Source organism: Lepisma saccharinum, chromosome 1 (assembly GCF_977018435.1).
Source record: "Lepisma saccharinum chromosome 1, izLepSacc3.1, whole genome shotgun sequence".
NCBI lineage: Eukaryota > Metazoa > Arthropoda > Insecta > Zygentoma > Lepismatidae > Lepisma > Lepisma saccharinum.
In genome coordinates, this window is record NC_139229.1 from 70,987,140 (window position 1) to 71,009,124 (window position 21,985).

The 21,985-nt window shown below is 39.5% G+C and overlaps 1 protein-coding gene across 1 annotated transcript in view; it reads left to right on the plus strand.

Moving 5' to 3' along the window:
• The window catches only part of LOC145978965 (inactive pancreatic lipase-related protein 1-like), a 42,239-nt gene that overhangs the window by 11,030 nt on the left and 9,224 nt on the right, over nucleotides 1–21,985 (plus strand). The window contains exons 3-6 of the mRNA XM_083112041.1: nucleotides 2,640–2,890; nucleotides 16,920–17,157; nucleotides 19,513–19,743; nucleotides 21,661–21,906. Of these exons, the coding sequence (XP_082968167.1) occupies nucleotides 2,640–2,890; nucleotides 16,920–17,157; nucleotides 19,513–19,743; nucleotides 21,661–21,906 (966 nt within the window). The remainder of the gene's footprint in view (nucleotides 1–2,639; nucleotides 2,891–16,919; nucleotides 17,158–19,512; nucleotides 19,744–21,660; nucleotides 21,907–21,985) is intronic.

Sequence of the window (21,985 nt, forward strand, 5' to 3'; positions counted from 1 at the left end):
TGGAACTCGTCTCGCAGACATGTGGCGTACCCCAGCCTGGCCTACATATCCCATAAGTTTCATCGCTCTGTCCCTTTATTTCGCTTTTTCACGGCATTAATCCGGTTATGTATTGACCGTACCAAATAAATTACTGTTACGTCCACCATAAATGTGCATTTTTAGTGATTTGGGATGGAAATGTAATGTTGAATGTAACATAGTGTGATATGAAAGATAACAGCTCCCCCCACAAGGAATCGAACCATGGACGCATTGATTAACCACGTTGTACCCTAATTTGGGACGTCTTTTGGATTCCCTTACCCTATTACCCGATAATGGATTGTTCAAGTAAACTGAAAGAGGTTATAACTAGGTGTTTTTGTGTTTTTGAAGATCAGTGATTTATTTACAACCTTAGTGATAATGAAGTTCGACCAGTCACAAATATAGGAGTGCGTTGTGAAAGAAGGAGAACACATGCATATGCTGAACATATTTTATTCAGCAGGCTACATGGAACAAAGGAAAACATAAATTTCCGCTGCAATGCAGCAATGTATGGTGTCCACACAAAATAAAACATTTTCGTCCATCTACACGTGACATTGAAGTTCGACCACTGTTAGAGGGGATCCTGTTTACCATGGTGTGACGCCGCCAAGTCGGCGAATAACTGTGGCAATGCGTCGGGGCATGCTGCGGACGAGTCGTTCAAGGTATTCCACATCGATGCGGTGCCATTCCTCCTGCAGGCAGGGGATAAGAGCAGCCACTGTCGTGGGTCCCCTCTGTTGCACACGTCGCTTAAGAACACGCCACACATTCTCAATGGGCGAGAGGTCGGGACTCGATGGTGGCCATGGCAGAGTTCGCACGTGATGGCGAGTCAACCATTCTCTTGTCAGCCGCGCTGTATGAGGCCTGGCATTGTCGTGTTGAAAGATGAGACGCCGCCTGTGGAACAGGTGCCTTCGCACTGTGGGAAGATGCCGCTCCAGTATGCGTGTATAGGCGTGTGCATTCACAATGCCCTCACAGATGTGTAGTGGGCCAACCCCAGATGCCGTCATGCATCCCCATACCATCACTGACGCAGGTTTCTGTACCCGACGTGCATAACGTTTTGCTTCATTCTGTTCCTCCTTCCGACAAATGACTGTTTTCCGTATTTTCCCGTACACAACATTGAAAATGGATTCGTCCGTCCACAAAACCCTGTTCCACTGCCGAAATGTCCATCCCCGGTACATTCGTGCCCACCGTAGTCGATTGCCTTTGTTCAACATGGAAAGGAAGGGTTTACGTTTCGCCTTGTACACTCGGTAACCGCATCGCTGTAGGTAACGGCGAATGGTTCTGGTTGACACTTCAATGTGAAAGCGTTCTCGAGTCCACAGTCGTAATTCGGCCACAGAAACATGATTGTTGGTCTGGATATAGCGGCTAAATATCCGTAGGTCACGCACGCTCAGCAGGCGTTTTCGACCGGGGGCCTTACCTGGCTCTGTAGTACCCGTATTTTGGTGGTGTTTGATGATGCAGTGGACGGTTGACTTGGGTAAGTTCAGTTGGCGCCCTATTTCCCGTTCACTGGGTCCATCCCGTTGCAACTCCACCACTCTTCTCCTCACGGTGTTGTCAATAGGTTTGCCCCTGGCCATGGTGATGATGCACTGCGGTTCCTCGGTGCACAGCACGCGCTTATATACGGCGGACTCCCTTATCGTGTCCGTGACGTCATGCTTCCGTCGAATGCGCCACTATCTGGAATTTTTCCGTATGGGTCTGGTGCCTGGTCGAAGTTCAATGTCACGCGTATAGTTCCCCGATTTCGTTCTTTACGTGACCTTGGGTGCAACATGCTGGGATCACGATTCTTGCCTGCTCACACGCCTCCTCTTACACACATGCGTCACTTCTGCGGGTCACCCACTCCACCGCCTATGCCTCTGTGCATTTAATCACGTATTCCTTTCTGGTCGAACTTCACTGTCACCAAGGTTGTAATTATCGCTATTATTTCCCCCAAAATTCGCGTTTCTTATGTTAACACATTTCCTGCCATATATACCTCCATCGGGCTTTTAAACTAGTATTGTAAATTGTAAGTCACATGGCCAAAGCCTGTCCGTGACGTTGAGAAACTATTTTTGAGAAAGATTATTTCCCCACTATTTCTCGCTCGACAAATACCGATGTTGCGGCTCCCGTCTGAGGGTAGGTGCGCACTTGATCACCGCCAGAATCTCGCTACGCTCGGTGATGCAAAACTTTCCGATAGAAGGTGAACAATAGTGGGATATATCCATTTACACTTGGTTTCATGTAGTTGTCGTAATTTATCTATGTGTAACAACCACCATAGTCTTTTGGGGAGATAAAATGTTCGCTAAACGTGCACAGTAAACACTCGTAAATGTGGTACATTTTTATTTTTTTAAGCCTAAAATATAAGAGTGTTGGATTTTCGCAGTATTTTTCATTGTATAAGCATAAAATGTGTTCAAATTCGCGATTTTGAAAGGATAAAAGTGTGTTCAGTACATGCCATTGCACATTCATAAAGACTTTTTGTAGAAATTAACATTTTTCTGTGTTTGCGAGGAATCAAGGTCCCTAGTTATAACTAAATAATATTAATTTTTCACTTGCAGATGTCATTGGATGCTTCCACACCGCGAGGAACAGGGTGCTACCCGACCCTCCGGACTATCTGGACACCAACTTCCTGCTCTTCACCCCTTCCAACCGGGACGCACCCCAGACACTCGAGTACGACAGGTGGGAGAGCCTCAACGAGAGCAACTTCGACCCGAGCAGACCCACCAAGTTCATCATCCACGGGTACCGCTCCTCACCGGTAAACCACAAGCCACTCAAGATGAAGGACATCTTCCTGGATATGGTACGTTATGCATATTCTCTGACTTGCAGGCTAGACAAGTAAATTGGTTCTGCTACAGTACTTGATGTACTCTACCCATAGGCTTGCCTTCGAGTAATTACATTGGCCGCCAGTCCAATTGGCAGCTCTATCTGCCAATCGTCTTCCAGATCGAGTGCGCGTGGGTGACGTCAGTTGTGGAGTGTAAGCTGTACGAAGAACATCGTCTGTCCTGCAGCAACGTTGCCAAGCGTAATCCTGGTCTGTGCTTCTGTGTTAAGCGTCTTGTACACGATCAAATTAATCATGAACAAGTCGTTGAAATGAACGCAATTGAAAGTCGTTGAACAGCGTTCCTATTGGAAATCTTGAATGGTCTGAAATTGCTCATGTACACGATCAAAGAAAAATTGGACAAGTTCACATTTGACGAAAACGTGGCACTGTGTACGCATGGAAATAAATAAACAAGAGTAGTGATTAGCCGTAACAGAGGTAATTTTATTCCCAAAGGAAGATGTAGGACATATTAGAAACTCGAAAGAAGTCTGATATAGATGTATTTTCTCGAGTCCGCTTTAAACTGAAGCATTTCCTTCAACATTTTTGCTAGTATAAATGCTAAGTAAATGCTTCAAAAAGAAGTACGATACGTTCGATAGTACGTACTTTACACGAAAGCATTTCATGGAACATTTCGGCTTTTGCGATTACAAGGTATGATACATACAGCACGAAAGGCACATCGAGTTACACCATCTATGGTGAGTGCACGATGTTTACAATTGAAAAAAACTAAAATATTCTTCCATGTGTGTACAGTAAACGCTGTAAAGTATGTATATAATCAGCGCCATTCTTTTGTTCCTAAAACCATTTAATACGAAGCGTTATTCCTCTCAGTTGAATAGTTATCGTCTTTTAAAAATGTGAAGTGATGCATTGTTTACTTCTCACGCGGCCGCCATTACATCTGCATTCGTGACCTAGAGGTCGCTTTTCGATAATCGATTTCAATAGCATGTGTTCTGATTGGTCGAGAGTCAGGCTTGGATCGTGCTAATTAGAACCATTACTAAATATAAATTCTTTGACCGAACCTTGGATCCAATGAGAAAAATAGCTTTGTCTCTGACGTCATTTCCTTTTAAGCGTTCAATTCAAGGACTTGTTCGTGATTCATTTGATCGTGTACAATCGCTTTAAAATAACATACAATGAGCCAATATCCTGCGTTTACAACAGAAGGAGGGAGGAAGCTAAATTCAAAAAGTAAATTTGGCAACATAAGGTGTTTTCGAAGCTATAGGTGGACATCTTCGATGTCTCCTCACTCCCGCCCGACGACCATGTTCTGAGGTCAAGTTGTGTGCCAATAACGCCCAGACAAACTGGAAAGAAATGTGGAAATACACGAGCCATGAAGTACTTACACACAAAGCGTGTCACAGTTAATTGAGCACAAAAAGGGTACAAGTAACAGTATAGCAATCTATGGAACCCGTTTACAATCTTCCCGTCAAGAAACAACTTTCTCGATCGATAGAGTAAAGTTTGGAAATACTTTTATTGCATGCGTGATGTCAGCCAGTTGAGGGTTGTTTTTTTTTGCACTGTAGGGAATATGGCGAAACATCAGCCTATACAAGATTTCATTCTGACTCACTTACTCATCAACACGCAGACTATGGACCTAGAAATATGGACGTTCAGAGGATGACCATACGTCCCGTTTTGACCGGGACCGTCCCGTTTCAGGGGCGTGTATTGGTCGTACCGTCCGTATTATTAAAAAAACCACTATTTCTCCCGTTTTATAAAAGTTTAGGAGTTTACTTGAAAACCAAGTCTACATTTGAAAGACCTTTCATTCTAAAACAAATATGTCTTGTAGAATTTGTTATTTATAAAACAGTGAATATTCATTCAGTTTCTTAGGGCCTTTTCGATGTGTGTGGTAGCGTCGTCGCCTTGTAATCAAGGGGTCCCGCGTTCGATACCCGGTGGAGGCACATAGTGTTTCGGATCCCACTTTAAACTGTACGTCCAGTCTCGATTAGGCTTACTGTGCATAAAGTGGACTTAAAACACCAAATCAACCAACCAACCATCATGCAGTTTCTTCACGAATTTCAACAAGAATTTAAATTTGCTGCGTTTTGACACAAACTCAAAAGAAACATCTCGCGTTGTGTGTCTGATATATATGGTAAGGTTTTCGGGGAGATTTATTAAACGATTTATGAAGAATAAAGCTGCTCTCAAGAAGATTGGTTCTTCTACTAAATACTTCTGGCATTACTCAACTTAAACATCCTTTAATAAATAATAAAAATATGTTAACAATAACAATAATTTTAAGATTAGGCCTAACAGATTTTTCAGGAAAGGTGGGAGGTAAACTGTTCTCCTTGGGATGTCCCGTTTTTGGGTCAAAATAATATGGTCACCCTATACGTTCATATTATGGTCACCCTATACGTTCGGGGGTATCTTCTTCTTATGACCAACTAAAAAGAGGTTTTGCGAACTTCATATTCCCTATCCCCATATGGAGGATAGGGTGTTATTTAATGAAAAAAAGAAAGAAAGAAAGAAATTACAGCCCGAAGTTTGGATCTAGAAACCTGCAAGTTAAGGGAGTATTATCCTGTAATGAAGTAAGAACCCAATAAGGAGAGTATTCCGAAGTTCATTCCCCAAAATGGGCGGGGAAGGGTGTTAAAATGTTTATTATTGTCATACTTTACTGAAAACACTGGGCCTATACTCTATCCCGGGAATCTCTAGAGCAAGGTCGCGCACAACGGTAGCGAAGGGGAGAAAGCAAGTAGGCGGAGCGAAGGATTACACGCTGCCCCCTTCCCCCCACGCTATCCAGTTCCCCTGCACATGTTCATTGGTCGAACTCCCTCAAGTCACTACTTGCTCAGACTTGCTTTCGTCCGCTCGCTGCAGAGATTGCCGGGACAGAGTATAGAAACACGAAAATAATTATATTTTGTGACGTTCACAAGTCGATCATTTGCACGATTACATTTCGTTCATAAATATTTAAAACTAAAACGCGAAGGTGAAGATACAACTTCTATGGGTCTATTCTATTAGTGAAATAACTGAGCAATATGCAGTTCACTATTACCTATATTTCAATTTTTTTTCACACACATTACCACATAATGACTATTGATTCTCGTTGCTATAGCAACGTTAGAATTCCAAATATCTCGTTTATACAGCGTATAGTGCAATGAATAACATAAAACATAATTAACGTTGTACAAAGTAATAATTATACATTTTTTTGAACCGTTAATATAAAGTGATTTGTATAATATGAAATTAATAATTTCAATAAACATATAATTAATTATATTGTGAGGATCCACAGGACCGTCACAACATTCCCCTCCTCCGGGAAAATGAAAACTACGAAACAGCAAGGAGGAGTTTTCATTTAAAAATCAGTCAGATGTTTATCAACATAACTAAAACAAAGTTACAAATGCACAATATTATCTGACATTCGATAACAATGTGCACATAAACAGATTTGTGTCTAACAGGTAATAATAAGAAATCAGACCATAATAGAACATTCAATTGTACAGTGGGATCCATGAGTATTACCGTGCAAATTGTCCATCACCGTGTTCGTGCACTTTATTTGACCCAATAAGAGCTTCAAGAATTAAAAGAAAACTCAAAACAAGCTGTTGACAACTTCTGCACCAGCATACATAAAAATCCATTGCTTAAAAACACGTAGGATCTAAGAGAAAAATTAATCAAAATAGTCATGGACAATTTGCAGGGCAATACTCATGGATCCCACTGTACAAAATAATAAACAGAATGGTTTCATTTTTCCAGTACTCTCATAAATTTAATTTTCAGACAAGAGTTGATTCTTCTTTTCTTCCGAACAGTTAAACACTCGAAGATTTGAAAAGTTCACCTTGTCATAATATTGCTGGTTCATTGTGTAAAGAATTGCATTATTGTCCTTAATTTCCTTGACAAAGAATGGCCCCATATACAAGTTAAACAATTTATGAATATGGCTGTTAATTTTAGAACTAACTTGCCTATTTTTTATCATAACCAAATCTCCTGTTTGAAGTTTGATCGAGTTCAATGCATTCTTAATCTTTCTACTTCTTCTAAATTGTCTAGTCCTGATTTCTGCTAAAAACAATTTGCGTTTCCATGGGAAAGATTTAATTTGTTCTGGCCAGCCGATTTCTTCAAATATTGAGTCCTTCATACCTTCATGTAAGAAAAGTTCACTAGGAGATACTCCGGTAACTGAAGAGCATGAATGATTTAATAACTGAATAATAGAATTTATTTTTGGATACCAACTGGTGTGATTATCATTGCAGAATAATCGCAGTAACCTAACAATATCCTTATTGTACCTCTCAATAGGATTAGATTTCGGATTGTATGTAGTGGTAGTAATATGCTTAATTTTCCTTGAATCCATGTAGGCTTTCCACTCATTTGATGTAAATTGGCTTCCACAATCTGATAATAATACATTACATGCAGGGTAATGTTTAAAATATTGTTCTTCAAAACGACTGATAATTTCCCTGGCAGTCGCCTTTCTTAACGGATAAATCATAACAAACTTTGACATAACGTCTACAATTGTGAAGAGATATTCATATGTACGTGATCTTGGTAATTTTCCGATTAAATCAATAGAGAGGAAATCGTGAGGTCGGTGAGAAACGACGTGATATTCATCTCTCCGCAACGGCCGACATACAATCTTTGTTCGTGCACATTCTAAGCAATCTTTCAGGTAATTTCTAATTGATTTTCTCATGTACGGCCAAAAATATGCCCTTCTACAAGATGCTAAAACCTTCTGATAACCAAAATGTCCATTTAAATCATGCATTTTGTGCAATACCAAAGGTATAAGCTCACGTGGCACTACAAGTTCACAAATTTCATCTGAATTGGGTTTATAAAAAATAATTTTGTTGTGAAGAAGATACTTTGAAAAGTCTTTATCAGTTGTACTATCTTCCAGGTGAGAAATTATATTATTGCATTTTTCATCTGCTCGTTGAGCTTTTAACCAAATAGAAAAGGTATCATCTTGTGAATCTTCCACAATTACTTGATTGATATATAATTTATCATCAAGTGCAGAATAAGTAGTACAAGGCGGAAATCTGCTCAACGTAATCAGCAATATTATTCGAAACTCCTGTAACATGATATAACGTGAAATCAAAACACTGCAGTTTGAGAGCCCATCTCGTAAGACGAGAATTAAGTGATTGTGCAGTTTTAAGCCAAGACAACGACTTATGATCTGAATATAAGTTGAAATCAGTTATATAGCAAATTTCTCTAAAGCAAACAATATAGCTAAACATTCCAAATCGTGTGTACTATATGTAATCTCTGCTCCTTTAAGAGCACGACTGCCATATTGTATGACACGAATTTCATCATTATCAACTTGCCAAAGTACACAACCCAATCCTTTCTGGCTTGCTTCAACAGAAACACAAAACCTCAACTCAAAGTCGGGTTGACTCAATGCTGGTGCTGAAATTAGAGCATTCTTTAATAACAAGAAAGCTTCTTGACACTGAGGTGTCCAATAAAATGGCACATTCTTGCGTAAAAGATGATGTAATGGACTAGCGATATCTGAAAATCCCTGTATAAAACAATTCCTGCAATTTGCCAGTCCTAAAAATTTGCGAAGTGACTTTTTGTTTTGAGGAACAGGAAACTGTAGAATAGCTGAATCTTTATCATGATCAACCTTAATCTCGGAACCAGACACCACATGACCCAAAAACTTAATTTCCGTTTGGAAAAATTTGCATTTGGCAAATTTTATGTACATGTTCGTCTTCTGCAATGTCTTTAGAACATAATCAAGATGTTCAAAATGTTTCACTATTGTTGGGCTAAATATTAAAATGTCATCCACATATATCATTAGAAATGAATGAGTCTCTGGTCCAAACACCTTATTCATTCTTTCAACAAAAACAGAAACAGCTGATCTTATACCAAATGGCAAGTAACAAAACACGTGCTGTCGTCCTCGATACGAAAAAGCTGTGTACTTATATGAGTCGGGCGTAAGTGGTATTTGAAAATATCCACAGGAGAGATCAATCGAAGAAAAATATCTTGCACCCTTAAAATGTTGAAGTAGCTCGTTTATAGGTTCAACATGGGTAAGTGGTAAAATTACATGTTGGTTTAGGCGACGAAAATCTACTACTGGACGCCACTCACCGTTAGATTTTGGAACGATATGTACTGGGTTTAAATAAGGCGAAGACATCTCTTTAATTATTCCCCAGGACTTCCATTTCTCTAGTTCCTTTTCTAACGCTGCTCTTTTGGCAAACGGTACCGGATATATAGGTGCCTTGATTGGTTCCTTTGTGTCTAGTTCAATTTGATAAGGTTCTACGAATGCAGATCGGGGTCGATCAGAAAACAAACCTATGATATTCTATTATTAGATTCTCAAGCTGAGACTGCTGCTCCGTGTTGAGTGATTCACACGACCGCACCTTCGTTGTGATCTGATCCAGAGAAACGACAAGTAAATTTTCTGCTTCTTTGACTATAGTAACTTCCTGCATCTGGCAGCGATCCCTATCAGTTGTGATTTTGCTAGAGTTAAATGGCTGAACCAATTCGGAACCAGTAGACGCCATCAAACTAATTTCGTTTCTTCTAAAATCGAGTACAGCTTTGTATTGCCTTAAAAATTGTATTCCGAGAATTAATTCAGCATGCAGTTGCTTCAATACAAACATCTCCAAAGAAAAACTTCCGAGTTCATTGAAATACTTATAATCTTCCGACCAGCAACACGAAACTTCTGATGTCCTGCAAACGGCAATAACTTAAGTTGATCCACTGTATCCAGTTTGGCACTCGGAATAATTAATTTTATACTGCACCATAATTCATAACTGACTAAATTACACTGACTTCCACTGCCGATGACACACTGTAAGGTAATACCGCAAACTGTTCCTGTGATCAAAGGTTGATCGGTAATAGGAGTAGGTATACCAGTATCATTTAAAATCCAAGTAGGTTCATCTTCGTACCAATCTAATTGAAAAAATATTGAAAGTGGAAAACAATGATCAACTTCAGATAAAACGGAATTACTTAATACAGCATACTGACAAGTTGTGCCTATATTATCACTATGATTTAGACGGACCCTCCATTATGTTAGTGCGAGCAAACTGGTCCACGTTCACCCGCGACGTTCGTTTAATGTTGCTTCAGGGACAGAAGAAATTAACTGTTTACAAGAAGTTTCTCTTGGATCGAAAGATGGAGCATTTTCATTTAATGGAGTATTCTCCACTGCAGTTGCATTGCAACTGTTTCCCGTTGACAACTGAGAAGACGAATATCCGCAATTGGCACATACACTGCATGGTTGGAATGAGTGGAAATTATTGTTAGAGAATAAGAGTTAGGACGAGTGTAAATTGCTGTTGTTCTTGCTCGTTTCTGGCATTGAAACTGTTGCTCATAAATCTACCATTATTGTTGCAGTATCGTGAGCTTTGTGGACTTCTATTTTGCCGGAAATTTTGAGTTCCTGCACCATTACGCCTGTAACGATTATATGGTCTGTTAGTTAGGTTAGGTTTCCCAAAATTATTATTTCTACTAAATATCATCGTCTTCTGGCTGGAGTTTGATTGTTGGTTTTCAGCAACAAATGGAACATCTGTACGTGGAATCTTAATTCTTTTATTTTCATCGCTAGAAGAAACAAAATGAACACTATCATTAGGTCTTTACGTCTTGAACCTTGATTTCCATTAGGTTCATCATCTATCACAAACGATGAACTTTTAGCAACACTTTGAACTCTCAGTTTTGCCCTTGCATTATTATTGTCGGTAAAAACTTTTAGAATTATTCCCATCATGTCGGAAATTTTTTTCACGTACATTATCATGAACATTAAAACCCTTGTTTGATCTTGAATTCACTAAATCCAACCTCTTTAGTAAAGCAATTACATCATCCATTTTAACTAATCTAGCAGCTAATATTGTTTGTGCAATAGATGTGGGCAACTGATTGATTAAAATATCAATAACTTCTGCATCATTCGGACGATCAACTAAATTATAATATGCTGAATGCGTACGAATAGCAAAAACTTCCATACTACTCGTCGATTTAGGATCATATTTACGACTTCTCAATTCAGATAATTGAGCCTGAGTTAACGAATAAGACGTGTAGTGATTCAGAAATTCGTCAACAAACTGTTTGTACGATGTAAATGAATCGACATGAGTATTATACCAACCTTCTGCAGGTCCTTGAAAACAATTAGTAATACATTCCAGCCTTTCCATGTCAGGAACTTGCAGTAAGTCTAAGTAGGACGTTAAAGTTTTAATAAACTTACGTGGGCTTGATTTTTCAGGATCTCCAGAATATTTAGGAAGAACAGTAAGTTCATTCAATCTAACCAACCGTCGAGGTTCTTGAGTAAGCGAACGCATACAATTGTCAGGATAATCACATCGATGATTTTGCGGATTTGCTGACTTTTGGTTTACTTGCCTCTTTCTTTCCTGACCAGAACCATCAGAATATAAAGAACGGGTTAATTGGCAAAACTTGTTAGTATTACTAGTTCTCACCCGATTATTCCTAGAACGTTTGTGTCTTTGTGAAGCAATTCGATTGTGTTCATCATCAGAAACATTACACGCTGAAGAATCAGATGATTTAGGAGAGGCTAGGTTCCGTGCAGGAATAACAGGTTGACAGTTACTATTCACATGAGAACTGTAAACTTGTACAGGATTACTTGATTCAACATTAGTCGAAATATTAGATGTTAACTTAGTAATATTTTCCTCACATGCTTCCACGCGCTTAGTTATTTCGTCCTTGCTCACAACGGCTTCAAGTCTTTGAACTTGCCGAGACAACCCTGAAACATTGTTCTGCCATTCTGTAATCTGATCATTCAATCCAGCAAGTTTATCAGAATTCTCTGTACAGGTAGTGTTGACTTCCTCGATTTTCTCTGTTAGTCCTTGCACTTCTGTTTCTATTTCCTGATGCAATGAACGTGTTGCTGAATTTGCAAGACTCGGCAACTTCAGCTAATTCCTTTCCTAACGATGTACTCAATTCGTGGAAGTCAAGCTTGAGTAGTTGCTGTGAATTTTGAATTTCCTGTTGAGATTCCCTGATTTTTGTAAACTCAAGCTGATGAAACTCTTGAGTTTGCCTCATTTTTGTAAACTCAAGCTGTTGAGACTCTTGAGTTTGCCTCATAGAATCTTGAATTTGCCTCATTTTTGTAAACTCAAGCTGTTGAGACTCTTGAGTTTGCCTCATAGAAGTTTGAGTTTCCCTAATTTTTGTAAATTCCATTTGTTGTGACTCGCTGATTTTTCTTAACTCTGCCAGCAGATCAAACATTTGAAAAGGAACATTAGTTTGCCCCGTTGACGTCTCTGCCAACACAGAAGGACGAATGTCAATTTCTTGAACATTTTCTTGACTTCTTTTCCATTGCACGAAAGCTTCAATACGGAACGGATCATAAGATGGATCACAATCTGTACAGAAATAATTTTCATTTAACTGGTATAACTCCCAATGCTTATCGGACAAACCCAAACATTGTAAATGATACCAATGGCCACAATTTTCACAAGCTACCAACCTTTCCTTAACGGGATCTTTGCAGCACTTCACCATATTCATGGCACCATTCTTATTTTGTGATTCATCAGGTTCATCACCACAATTGATAGATCAAGCTGTAAGACTTGTTTTGGCTCTCAGATTATAAGGATTACTTGATGCGTACATAACATAAATTTATGTGCAAACTAGATTCACGAGAACAATGGTGTAAGTTAACACGCAAAACACATCACCCAAGATCGTGCTGATAACGTTCCACAATACTGGACCACCAATTATACTGTGACGTTCACAAGTCGATCATTTGCACGATTACATTTCGTTCATACATATTTGAAACTAAAACGCGAAGGTGAAGATACAACTTCTATGGGTCTATTCTATTAGTGAAATAACTGAGCAATATGCAGTTCACTATTACCTATATTTCAATTTTTTTTCACACACATTACCACATAATGACTATTGATTCTCGTTGCTATAGCAACGTTAGAATTCCAAATATCTCGTTTATACAGCGTATAGTGCAATGAATAACATAAAACATAATTAACGTTGTACAAAGTAATACTTATACATTTTTTTGAACCGTTAATATAAAGTGATTTGTATAATATGAAATTAATAATTTCAATAAACATATAATTAATTATATTGTGAGGATCCACAGGACCGTCACAATTTTAACAAATGTCCTCAATAGATAGCGCTGTGTGTATTACACTGTCCAACAAAATTGAAGTTTTTGTCTGTTAAAAGAGAAGCTGTGGGTGATTCTAATTGAATTTGATGTGCTGATTTCAAATCTAATTACAGAATTTATCCATCACCCATGAAATTTGAGAAACAGGGTACATACAAAATATCAGGTACATACAAATCTTATATAGCTTTATAGTGATACAATGCAATATTATTTACAATGGCATATCTAGAATGTCTTCAAACTTGATTTTCAGCTGTACTTTGCCTGAGGAACATCTCTTTTTAGTGTCCAGCAATAATCTGCCAACATATTTGGAGTCCATTTTGCCTGGTAGCCCCTTTCCATTTCACCAATTTCCTGGTGGAAATGTTCTCCATGTTCGTCGCTCATTGTCCCAAGGTTTTGCGGGAAGAAACGAGGTGGGAGTCTAAAACGTGTATCTTCAGAGACATATTACATCCCAGAGGATGATAGTTCTTAATCAAATTACTGATAAGTTCTCTGTAATTTTCTGACTTGTAGTTTCTGAGGAAATTTATGCAAACTTCCTTGAAAGATTGCCAAGCAGCCAATTCCAGCTCATTTAGGTTCTCTTCAAAATCATTATCTTTCATTAGTTTCCTGATTTGAGGGCCAACAAATATTCCCTCTTTTAGTTTCGCCTCAGTAATTCGCGGAAACCTCTCTTTGAAGAACATAAATCCACCACCCTCACGGTCCATTCCTTTTACAAAATTCTTCATCAGACCAAGCTTTATGTGGAGAGGAGACAGTAAGATTTTATCTGAACTTACAAGTGGTGGATGAACAAAATTCTCCTGTCCTGCGATGAGTGACTCTCTCTTCGGCCAGTTCTTTTTAACATAATGATTTTTTCTATCTCTGCTGTCCCATTTACACAGGAAAAGCAAAATTTGGTGTTACCTAGTTGCAATCCTAAGAGCATAGCATTAACTTTTAAATCTCCACATATCTGCCAAGAGTATTTACAGTACTGGATATTTTTTAATAACAGTTTCATGTTTTCATAACTTTCCATCATGCCCCAGGAATATGCTACGGGAATGCTTGGATATTTATTTCAATTGTGCAGTAGCACTCCTTTCAAACTTGTTTTCGAAGAGTCTAAAAACAAACGCCATTCTTCACTTTTATGGACAACACCTAGTGACTCTAATAGACCATCGATATTACAACAGAAAACAAGGTCCTTATCTTCAGCATACATATCTACTGTACAAAGTATTTTTGGCGTTGCCGGAAAAGAGTAACTCTAGTGTCACTCTCCAAAAAATGCCATCCTTTTAATAGCGATGCAAGCAGTTCTGCTTTACCATTACTTAACTCTAGATTTCGAACTAAATCGTTAAGATCCTCTTCAGTTATTAAGTGAGGTTCAGCCAACACTCCCCACAAAATCAGGATCATTATGCAATTCGTTACATTTGTTAGGAACACTTTTGCTTTCTTCCGTTATACTTACGTCATCTGGTGAAGCAGGTATGGGAACTCCAGGTCCATGAGGCACCGGTCGAGTTGATGATTCTAGTGATGGATATTTCACTGTATGCCTTGATTTCGAATTTATCTCAGATATATTTGTCAAGCAAAAATAGCAGTCTGTTATATGATCCTTAGGTTCCCGCCATATCATAGGAACTCCAAAAGGCATATAACGAGATCCTTTCAGCCAACCACTCAAAAGCGTTACACAGTTCGCACAACAGATATCAGGGGCCCATTTCTTGTTTGCGTCTATCTTATTGTCAAAGTATCAATCAAAGCTCTTCTTACACGAGGAGTAAATGTTCTCCTATTTGCATTTAAGATCAACTCATCACAGATATAACAAAAAATGTTCCTGTCGTTTACGCAACTTCTTGACATGATTCTGTCTTTGCTTCGAAACATTCACTGGAACTGAAGAACACTCAAAAAAAGCTTCTTTCCTCCAGACAACTTGCTATTGAAATGAGAAGTAGACATCAGTTAAATCACAGCATTGTGTTGAAAAGTTAATCGTTGTCAAATTTTTCAGTTGGATTGTTTAACAAGATCAATTGTTGTCATTCATGCAGACATCAAAGGCATAAAGTTACTAGTGTATTGTTGGAGCAAAGACATAAAAGTATTGCCTCCCCGGTGGCGCAATGGTAGCGTCGTCGCCTTGTAATCAAGGGGTCCCGGGTTCGATACACGGTGGAGGCACGTAGTGGTTCGGATTCCACTTTAAACTGTAGGTCCAGTCCCGATTAGCCTTACTGTGCATAAAGTGGACTTAAAACACCAAATCAACCAACCAACATAAAAGTATTTTAAATATTGCCTACCAATCAGCTAATTATGGACTGCATGCTGCAATAATAATGCAGAATTATATTTTTATTGTTACGAAAAAATGGTGGATGATTGACAATTTCTGACTTCATTTTCGGAATCAGCAGGTGGCAAAACATAAAGAACCGTTGAAATTTTACTTTTAACAAAACCATTGTTGGACTGTGTTATTCATCGCGATATGGCTAAGTTCTGTGGGAATCTACATAAATGGACTAATGAACAAACCTAATAAAGCACACGAATAAATGTAATGTTCACGAAGCCGTGGCCGGGTTCCTTGTATTTTAATATGTCCAAGTAATGTTAATATCCATAATTATGCATATAAAGCATACAATTGAAAATAATAACTATCGGAAATCGAGTGCTTAGTTTATGAAAATAATGGATCTCATTTCTTTTAAGGATATGTCTTAATCTGTTTGTCAATTTAAACTGCCATTACAGGAAGCAAATATTTTATTAGTAACCTACTATTAGCGTCTTCGTTAATAATTGTAAGTCATGTCTACCCGAACTTTCACCCAGGAAAAAAGGATTGTGCAACTGGCCCCGAAAACTTCTGATGTGATTAGCTCAGAAAAAAAAAATAGGGGCCAGTGTTTGACAGACTACCTCAAAGCAAGGCATCATCAACAAACGGAAACACTTTGTCGAAGAAATACACTTCCGGAAGTAATTAGTTTCATACAAAAAAGAAAACTATGCTTTTGAGTGACCAGTAAGTGTCCCAAAGCAAGATAGGCGGGTTTATGCCACCCATTATGGCCCAGCACTATTTTAAAATCAGAACGTCTTCTATATCCATTTTTTTTCAATCCCCTTTCTCTTCTTTTGCACTTCCTCACAGTTTGTTCTGAGGACAACAAATGTACCTACAAGTTCATTAAAGTGTTGATATTCTAAAATGAATGAATAGATTGTGAGATAATGAAATATGTGATGAGGAGTAAGATGTTATTGTAAATAACGTGTAAAAGAAATGTTCCTTTACGTTAACATATTGTGAAATTAAGAAAATACCAATGTATAACAGTGTTATAACTGACAATCGTTAATACTAGGGAAATGATTTTAAGATGCAAAATTATGTTCGAGAAAAGAAAAAAAAAGTTCTGAAAATGTCAAAAAGGTGCAAAAAAGGTGCTCTTTTTCTGCGCCTTCTGTATATAGTGCGCGCGGACAGCATGTGCATCAAGCCATTACTTGTATTAATAATGAACAAAATGAATATTGTGCAACTTAAACGTAACCCTATTAAGATAATAAATAAAACTCTCCCTCCTGCAGGGTGACTACAACGTGATCCTGGCAGACTGGAAGGTGGGTGCCCAGAGGGGCTACCTGAAAGCTGCTGTGAACACCGAGATGGTGGGAAGACAGGTCGCCTATCTGATTCAGCAGATGGTGAAAGCCGGTGCAGACCCTAAGGATGTCCATCTTGTCGGTGTGAGCCTCGGGGCTCACGTTTCAGGATTCGCCGGCGAGGCGCTGAAGTCGAGAGGAATTGCCCTGGGCAAGATCACAGGTAAGATTGTTTTTTTCAATCATTTGCGTTGTGACACGTTAGGTAAATCCTTACCAGGAACATGAACCCCGTTTTCAGAGCATATAACGATAAAAACAGCGCCTGAAGTGAAAAATGTTAGCTGGAGGGATGTTTGGTTGGTAGAGTCTTGGGGTTAGCTGAGGTGATGCTCGTATGGTTTAACTTTGTGACAATGAAACAGCTGTGGGGATGCTTTGCGAAAATTTTCCTGGCTGGCTAGGGAGATACCATCCCTCTGCATCCGCCCCTACTTCAAGTGCTGGGTTCTCGGTAAAAAAGGCAAAATTTTATGCTGTTCGGGAAAAGGTACATGAGTCACAATCTGCGATTTTCAGTTGTTCAGTCCGTAACATACCCCAGCGGTGCGGGTAGAATCATACCAAGACTTGTCTGAACTTGCATCTCGATTATGTTGAGGAGATTGGCTTTGACCGGCAGCGGCGGAACGCTGCCCTTAAGGGGAAGGTGAGTGAAGTTGAGTGAGAGAAAACAAAACTAGGAGGATCGAGATGAAAGGGGCCTTTTTGTTGGTCACCACAAGGAGAAGTAAGACTGCTGGAATAGAGCCTACTCGCACCGAACGGGGTAAGTTATTCCTTATTCCTGTAACCTGCCATTCTCAGTCAGAAGGGCTGGGACAAAACATCTGTTACGTTTTTTAATTACTTATGCTAGGTTATTTACCCCACCTCTGGCCCTTTTAGGGGCGTCGCAGCAAGCAAGTGTTATTATTTGGGAAATGAGCAACTTCTCCATTGGTTCGATCCCCCTCTTAACCGTAATGGTACAACATGGATATCATATCAGCAATGTTTGCTATTAAAATAATGCACATAATTAACTGTATGCAGTAAAATTGCATTATCACCTGCATATAGCGACATGCCGTGAAGGTATACGAGTAGAGGTGGAGGTGATGTGATCAGCACCACGCTTTGGCTGCCTTTACCCCAAGGTATCCGTTTATTAGAGGTTGTGTGAACCACAGACTCGCTCCTTGGAAGGGCATGGCTGATAAAATTTCCACCTGAAATCACTTACCCCGAGGACCAAACCCGGGTTTCCCGCGTGGCAGTTAGACACCCTATCGATTGTACCACCGCCGCTCTCTTTTACGAACATATACTGGTGAAATGAAAATATTGTTTCTCCATTTTTGCAGGATTTACTGAATAAATTCCCCATTATTTTAGATGTAACTGATTTGAAATAAAGAGTATTCAGGCATGTATCAAGAATGTTCCATGTGGATGGTGTGGAGTATGTTTTCTGGTGAGAGGAGCATTGCAAACATTTTGATGAGATGCTAGGCGGGAGTTTAAGGTTGGGTGGATAAATCACAAGTCTCAACGTTGACGAAAGGAAGTGAAAAGCAGGGTAAGACAGTTTAGAAGCGAATTTCAAAGAAATTCACAAAGATTCCAGAAATAATGCACAAAAATACCAAGTGAAACCATTCGTGACGTTTTAAATTGCACAGATAGTGTTGTCAACAGTGTCTGCAGCGTTTTGATCATCAGTTCGAAGAGTTGTGATAATCGTCGAGGTCAACATTTTTTAAAAAATTTGGATTAGCACGTTTGGATGTTTCTTAAACATTGCAGTATTTATTTATTCAATAAGTGTATACTTTTTTCGGAACTCGAATTGCACATAGAATGGTCTAGATCGAATAGATCATATGATCATATGATCTTAAGCCCTTTCTCTTCATGTGAAAATAATATTGATTCGAAACCATTCAGTAAGTTCTACGTTACCCGGATTATAATTATACAGGGTTATTAAAAATTAATTACCCAAAACTAAAGCTGAATATCTCCGAAAGTATTATTCATTTTTATTCGAATGTGGTTCTCAATACGTGCCATACCAAGAAGTTTCATTTCTAGGCCGCCAGAGGTCAGTCATTCTGTTACTGGTGATAAACCAGTTGACATGTAGTTTTACGGAGGTGCGGTGAGCGCAGAATGTTGTGCGTGGTTCCACGAAACACAGTCCGTAGTTACCGTTCAACGGCGTTTCAGAACTACGTATCAGAAAGTTCCCTCTCTAGCAAAGACAGTCAAATCCTGGGACGATCGTTTTATCAACACAGGCTGTGTTGCGGATATGGGATGAAGTTTCATACCGGTAGGATATTTGCCGAGTGACAAAAGGGAGCCATATCGAATATTTATTACAAATGTGAAGTTATGTAGATTTTATGCAGTATAAATTATGTAAGTATGTATATTATAGAAACTGAGTTATTTATTTTTAGTTTTAGGTAACTATTTATGAATTACCCTGTATAGGCTACTACATGTCCACATTGTAATCATTCTCTTCCAGGTCTGGATCCAGCAGGTTTCCTCTTCCAGATGCTTCCTGGAGGAGTGGGACTGGACAAAACGGACGCTGATTTCGTGGAAGTCATCCACACATTCGGAGGTTCCCTCGTCAACGGCAAGATGGGGTACCAGAAGAGCATAGCGCATGTGGACTACTACCCCAACGGAGGGTCCGGCCAACCAGCGTGCGACGGGGATCCAGGAAACGCTTTGGATGTCCTCATCAGCGTCAGTAAGTGCAGAAAAATTAGAACATTGAATTGTCCAGAATAAGGCCCGTTTAGACGAAAGCATTTTCGTTAGTTTTTTTCTTAACATTTACGCCATGACCAAAATGCTACCGTTTAAAGTGAAAAATATCATGACATTTCTTAAAAGATAGGACCGGCGCAATTTCCGTAACATTTTTAGTAGCGTAACCAATCATAAGCGACCTCTACGTCACGAGTGCAGTTGTAATGGCGGCCGCGTGAGATGTAAACAATGCATCACTTCACATTTTTAAAAGACGATAACTATTCAACCGAGAGGAAAAACGCTTCGTATTAAATGGGTTTAGGTACAAAACAATGGCGCTGCTTAAATACATACCTTACAGCGTTTGCTGTACACGCATGGAAGAGTATTTTGGTTTTTTCAATTGTAAACACCGGGCACTCACCATAGATGGTGTAACTTGATGTGCCTTTCGTGCTGTATATATTATACATTGTAATCGCAAAAGGTAACCGAAATGTTCCATGGAATGTTTCCGTGGAAAGTACTATCTGGTATAAGATTTTTGTAAGCATTTACATAGTATTTATGCTAGCAAATATGTTACTGGAAATGCATTCGTCTAAAGCCGGCCTAATCCATCCAAACGCACGGCCATGAAAATAGGCGGCTGGGCAGAATTGTCATCCCTCACCTTTCGAGCAAATACTGTAAGTTTGTATCACATGGATTACAAAGACCAATTAATTCTACAACGAGATCTTTCATTCTCTTAAACCTCCGAACACACGGGGTTGTGCTCCGACGTGGCATCAGCGTGAACTTCTACCACCCGCTTAATTTCATGGCCGTGCGTTTAATAGAACTTCGCCTAATTAAAGTTAGTTCCTATGATGTAAAGCGTACGTAAGTTGCTTACGAAAACCTGAAACTGAGAAGCAACTATATGTGGCAGTATTGCACAATGGAGATATCATAACTGGCCCAATCAGTGTTTCCATATGAACGGAAATTTCTCACGATACAGGGAAATTTCGAAATATTAGCCTCATACATGAAAATTAAATTTGGAAAACACACATTCCTTTCTTTTGTTGACTAAGTTATCCTCCTCAAAACAACCCACCATTAAAATTTTAAATTACGTTCAACCAAGTAGACGAATAGCCGTGTTCAAGTTCAGAAAATTCGACAAATGCCTGTCTGCGGCTTTTAACGTCATTTCATTAGTTAACACGCATCACGTGGTCTCATACACTACACCGCTCCAGAACGTGGTACAAACGGTGCAGACACCAAATACACTACTTGACCCCAAATCAACGAAGTAGACGAGTCGGTGTTGCACCGTGGAACCAACTAAAGCTAAAGCCATGAAAATTGTCCAGTCAAGGTCACGCCGCCCACATACAGTGTTGCCAATAAGCAACAATTTCAACCGACGAAATAAACCGCATACGTAAACGTGCGAAGTGTCAACTGAGCAACTTCGAAGAAGTGTGGCAACCGTGGAGGGCCAGGGGTGTGGAGGAGACAAGGGGAGACTCCGACCTTGACTGGTCTATTCCCGTGGTGAGAGCAATAGACGCGTGAATGCAGAAAGACTTAAAAAGTGCAGGGAACTATACGGGACTAGTGACCCCCTAACATCCTCAGAAAATGTTCTGTGGGCGCCAAGTGTTACTTAAGCGTAATTTCTGCGGAGTGGTTAACACAGGTCGCTATGACCCCAGAGGTCCCGGATTCTAATCCCCTCCTGGATATGGGTGTTCTTTTTGAGTGTCACCATAATTTTCATTACATAATCAGTCATCTGATTGGTCAAAAGTGGCAGAAAAATGAAGTAAAAGAAACCAATTCAATTAACATAATTGATTAGTGCTGTGTATAGCAAGATCATTTCCAAGGTTCATATTTCGTCCAACTTTTCCAGGTGATTTCCAAACATCAGTGTGCAGCCACTTAAGGTCGGTGGATCTCTACATGGAGGCGCTCATCTCAGAGTGCAGGTTCGTCGGAATCCCCTGCCACGGGGCCAGAAACTTCGACACGGATTTCGCCCACGGGAGCTGCTTCACTTGCCACGGGAGCTTCTGTGGAACGATGGGACACGATACCAGGAACTCAACGGCCAGGGGAGCGCTGTTCCTGATGACCAAGGACAAATCTCCATTCTGTGGTCAGTGCTTCACCATTGTTCTGTTCATGTATCTGTGCAATGGGGCCGTTCAGGCAAAGTAACGTGTAATTGGATGGCT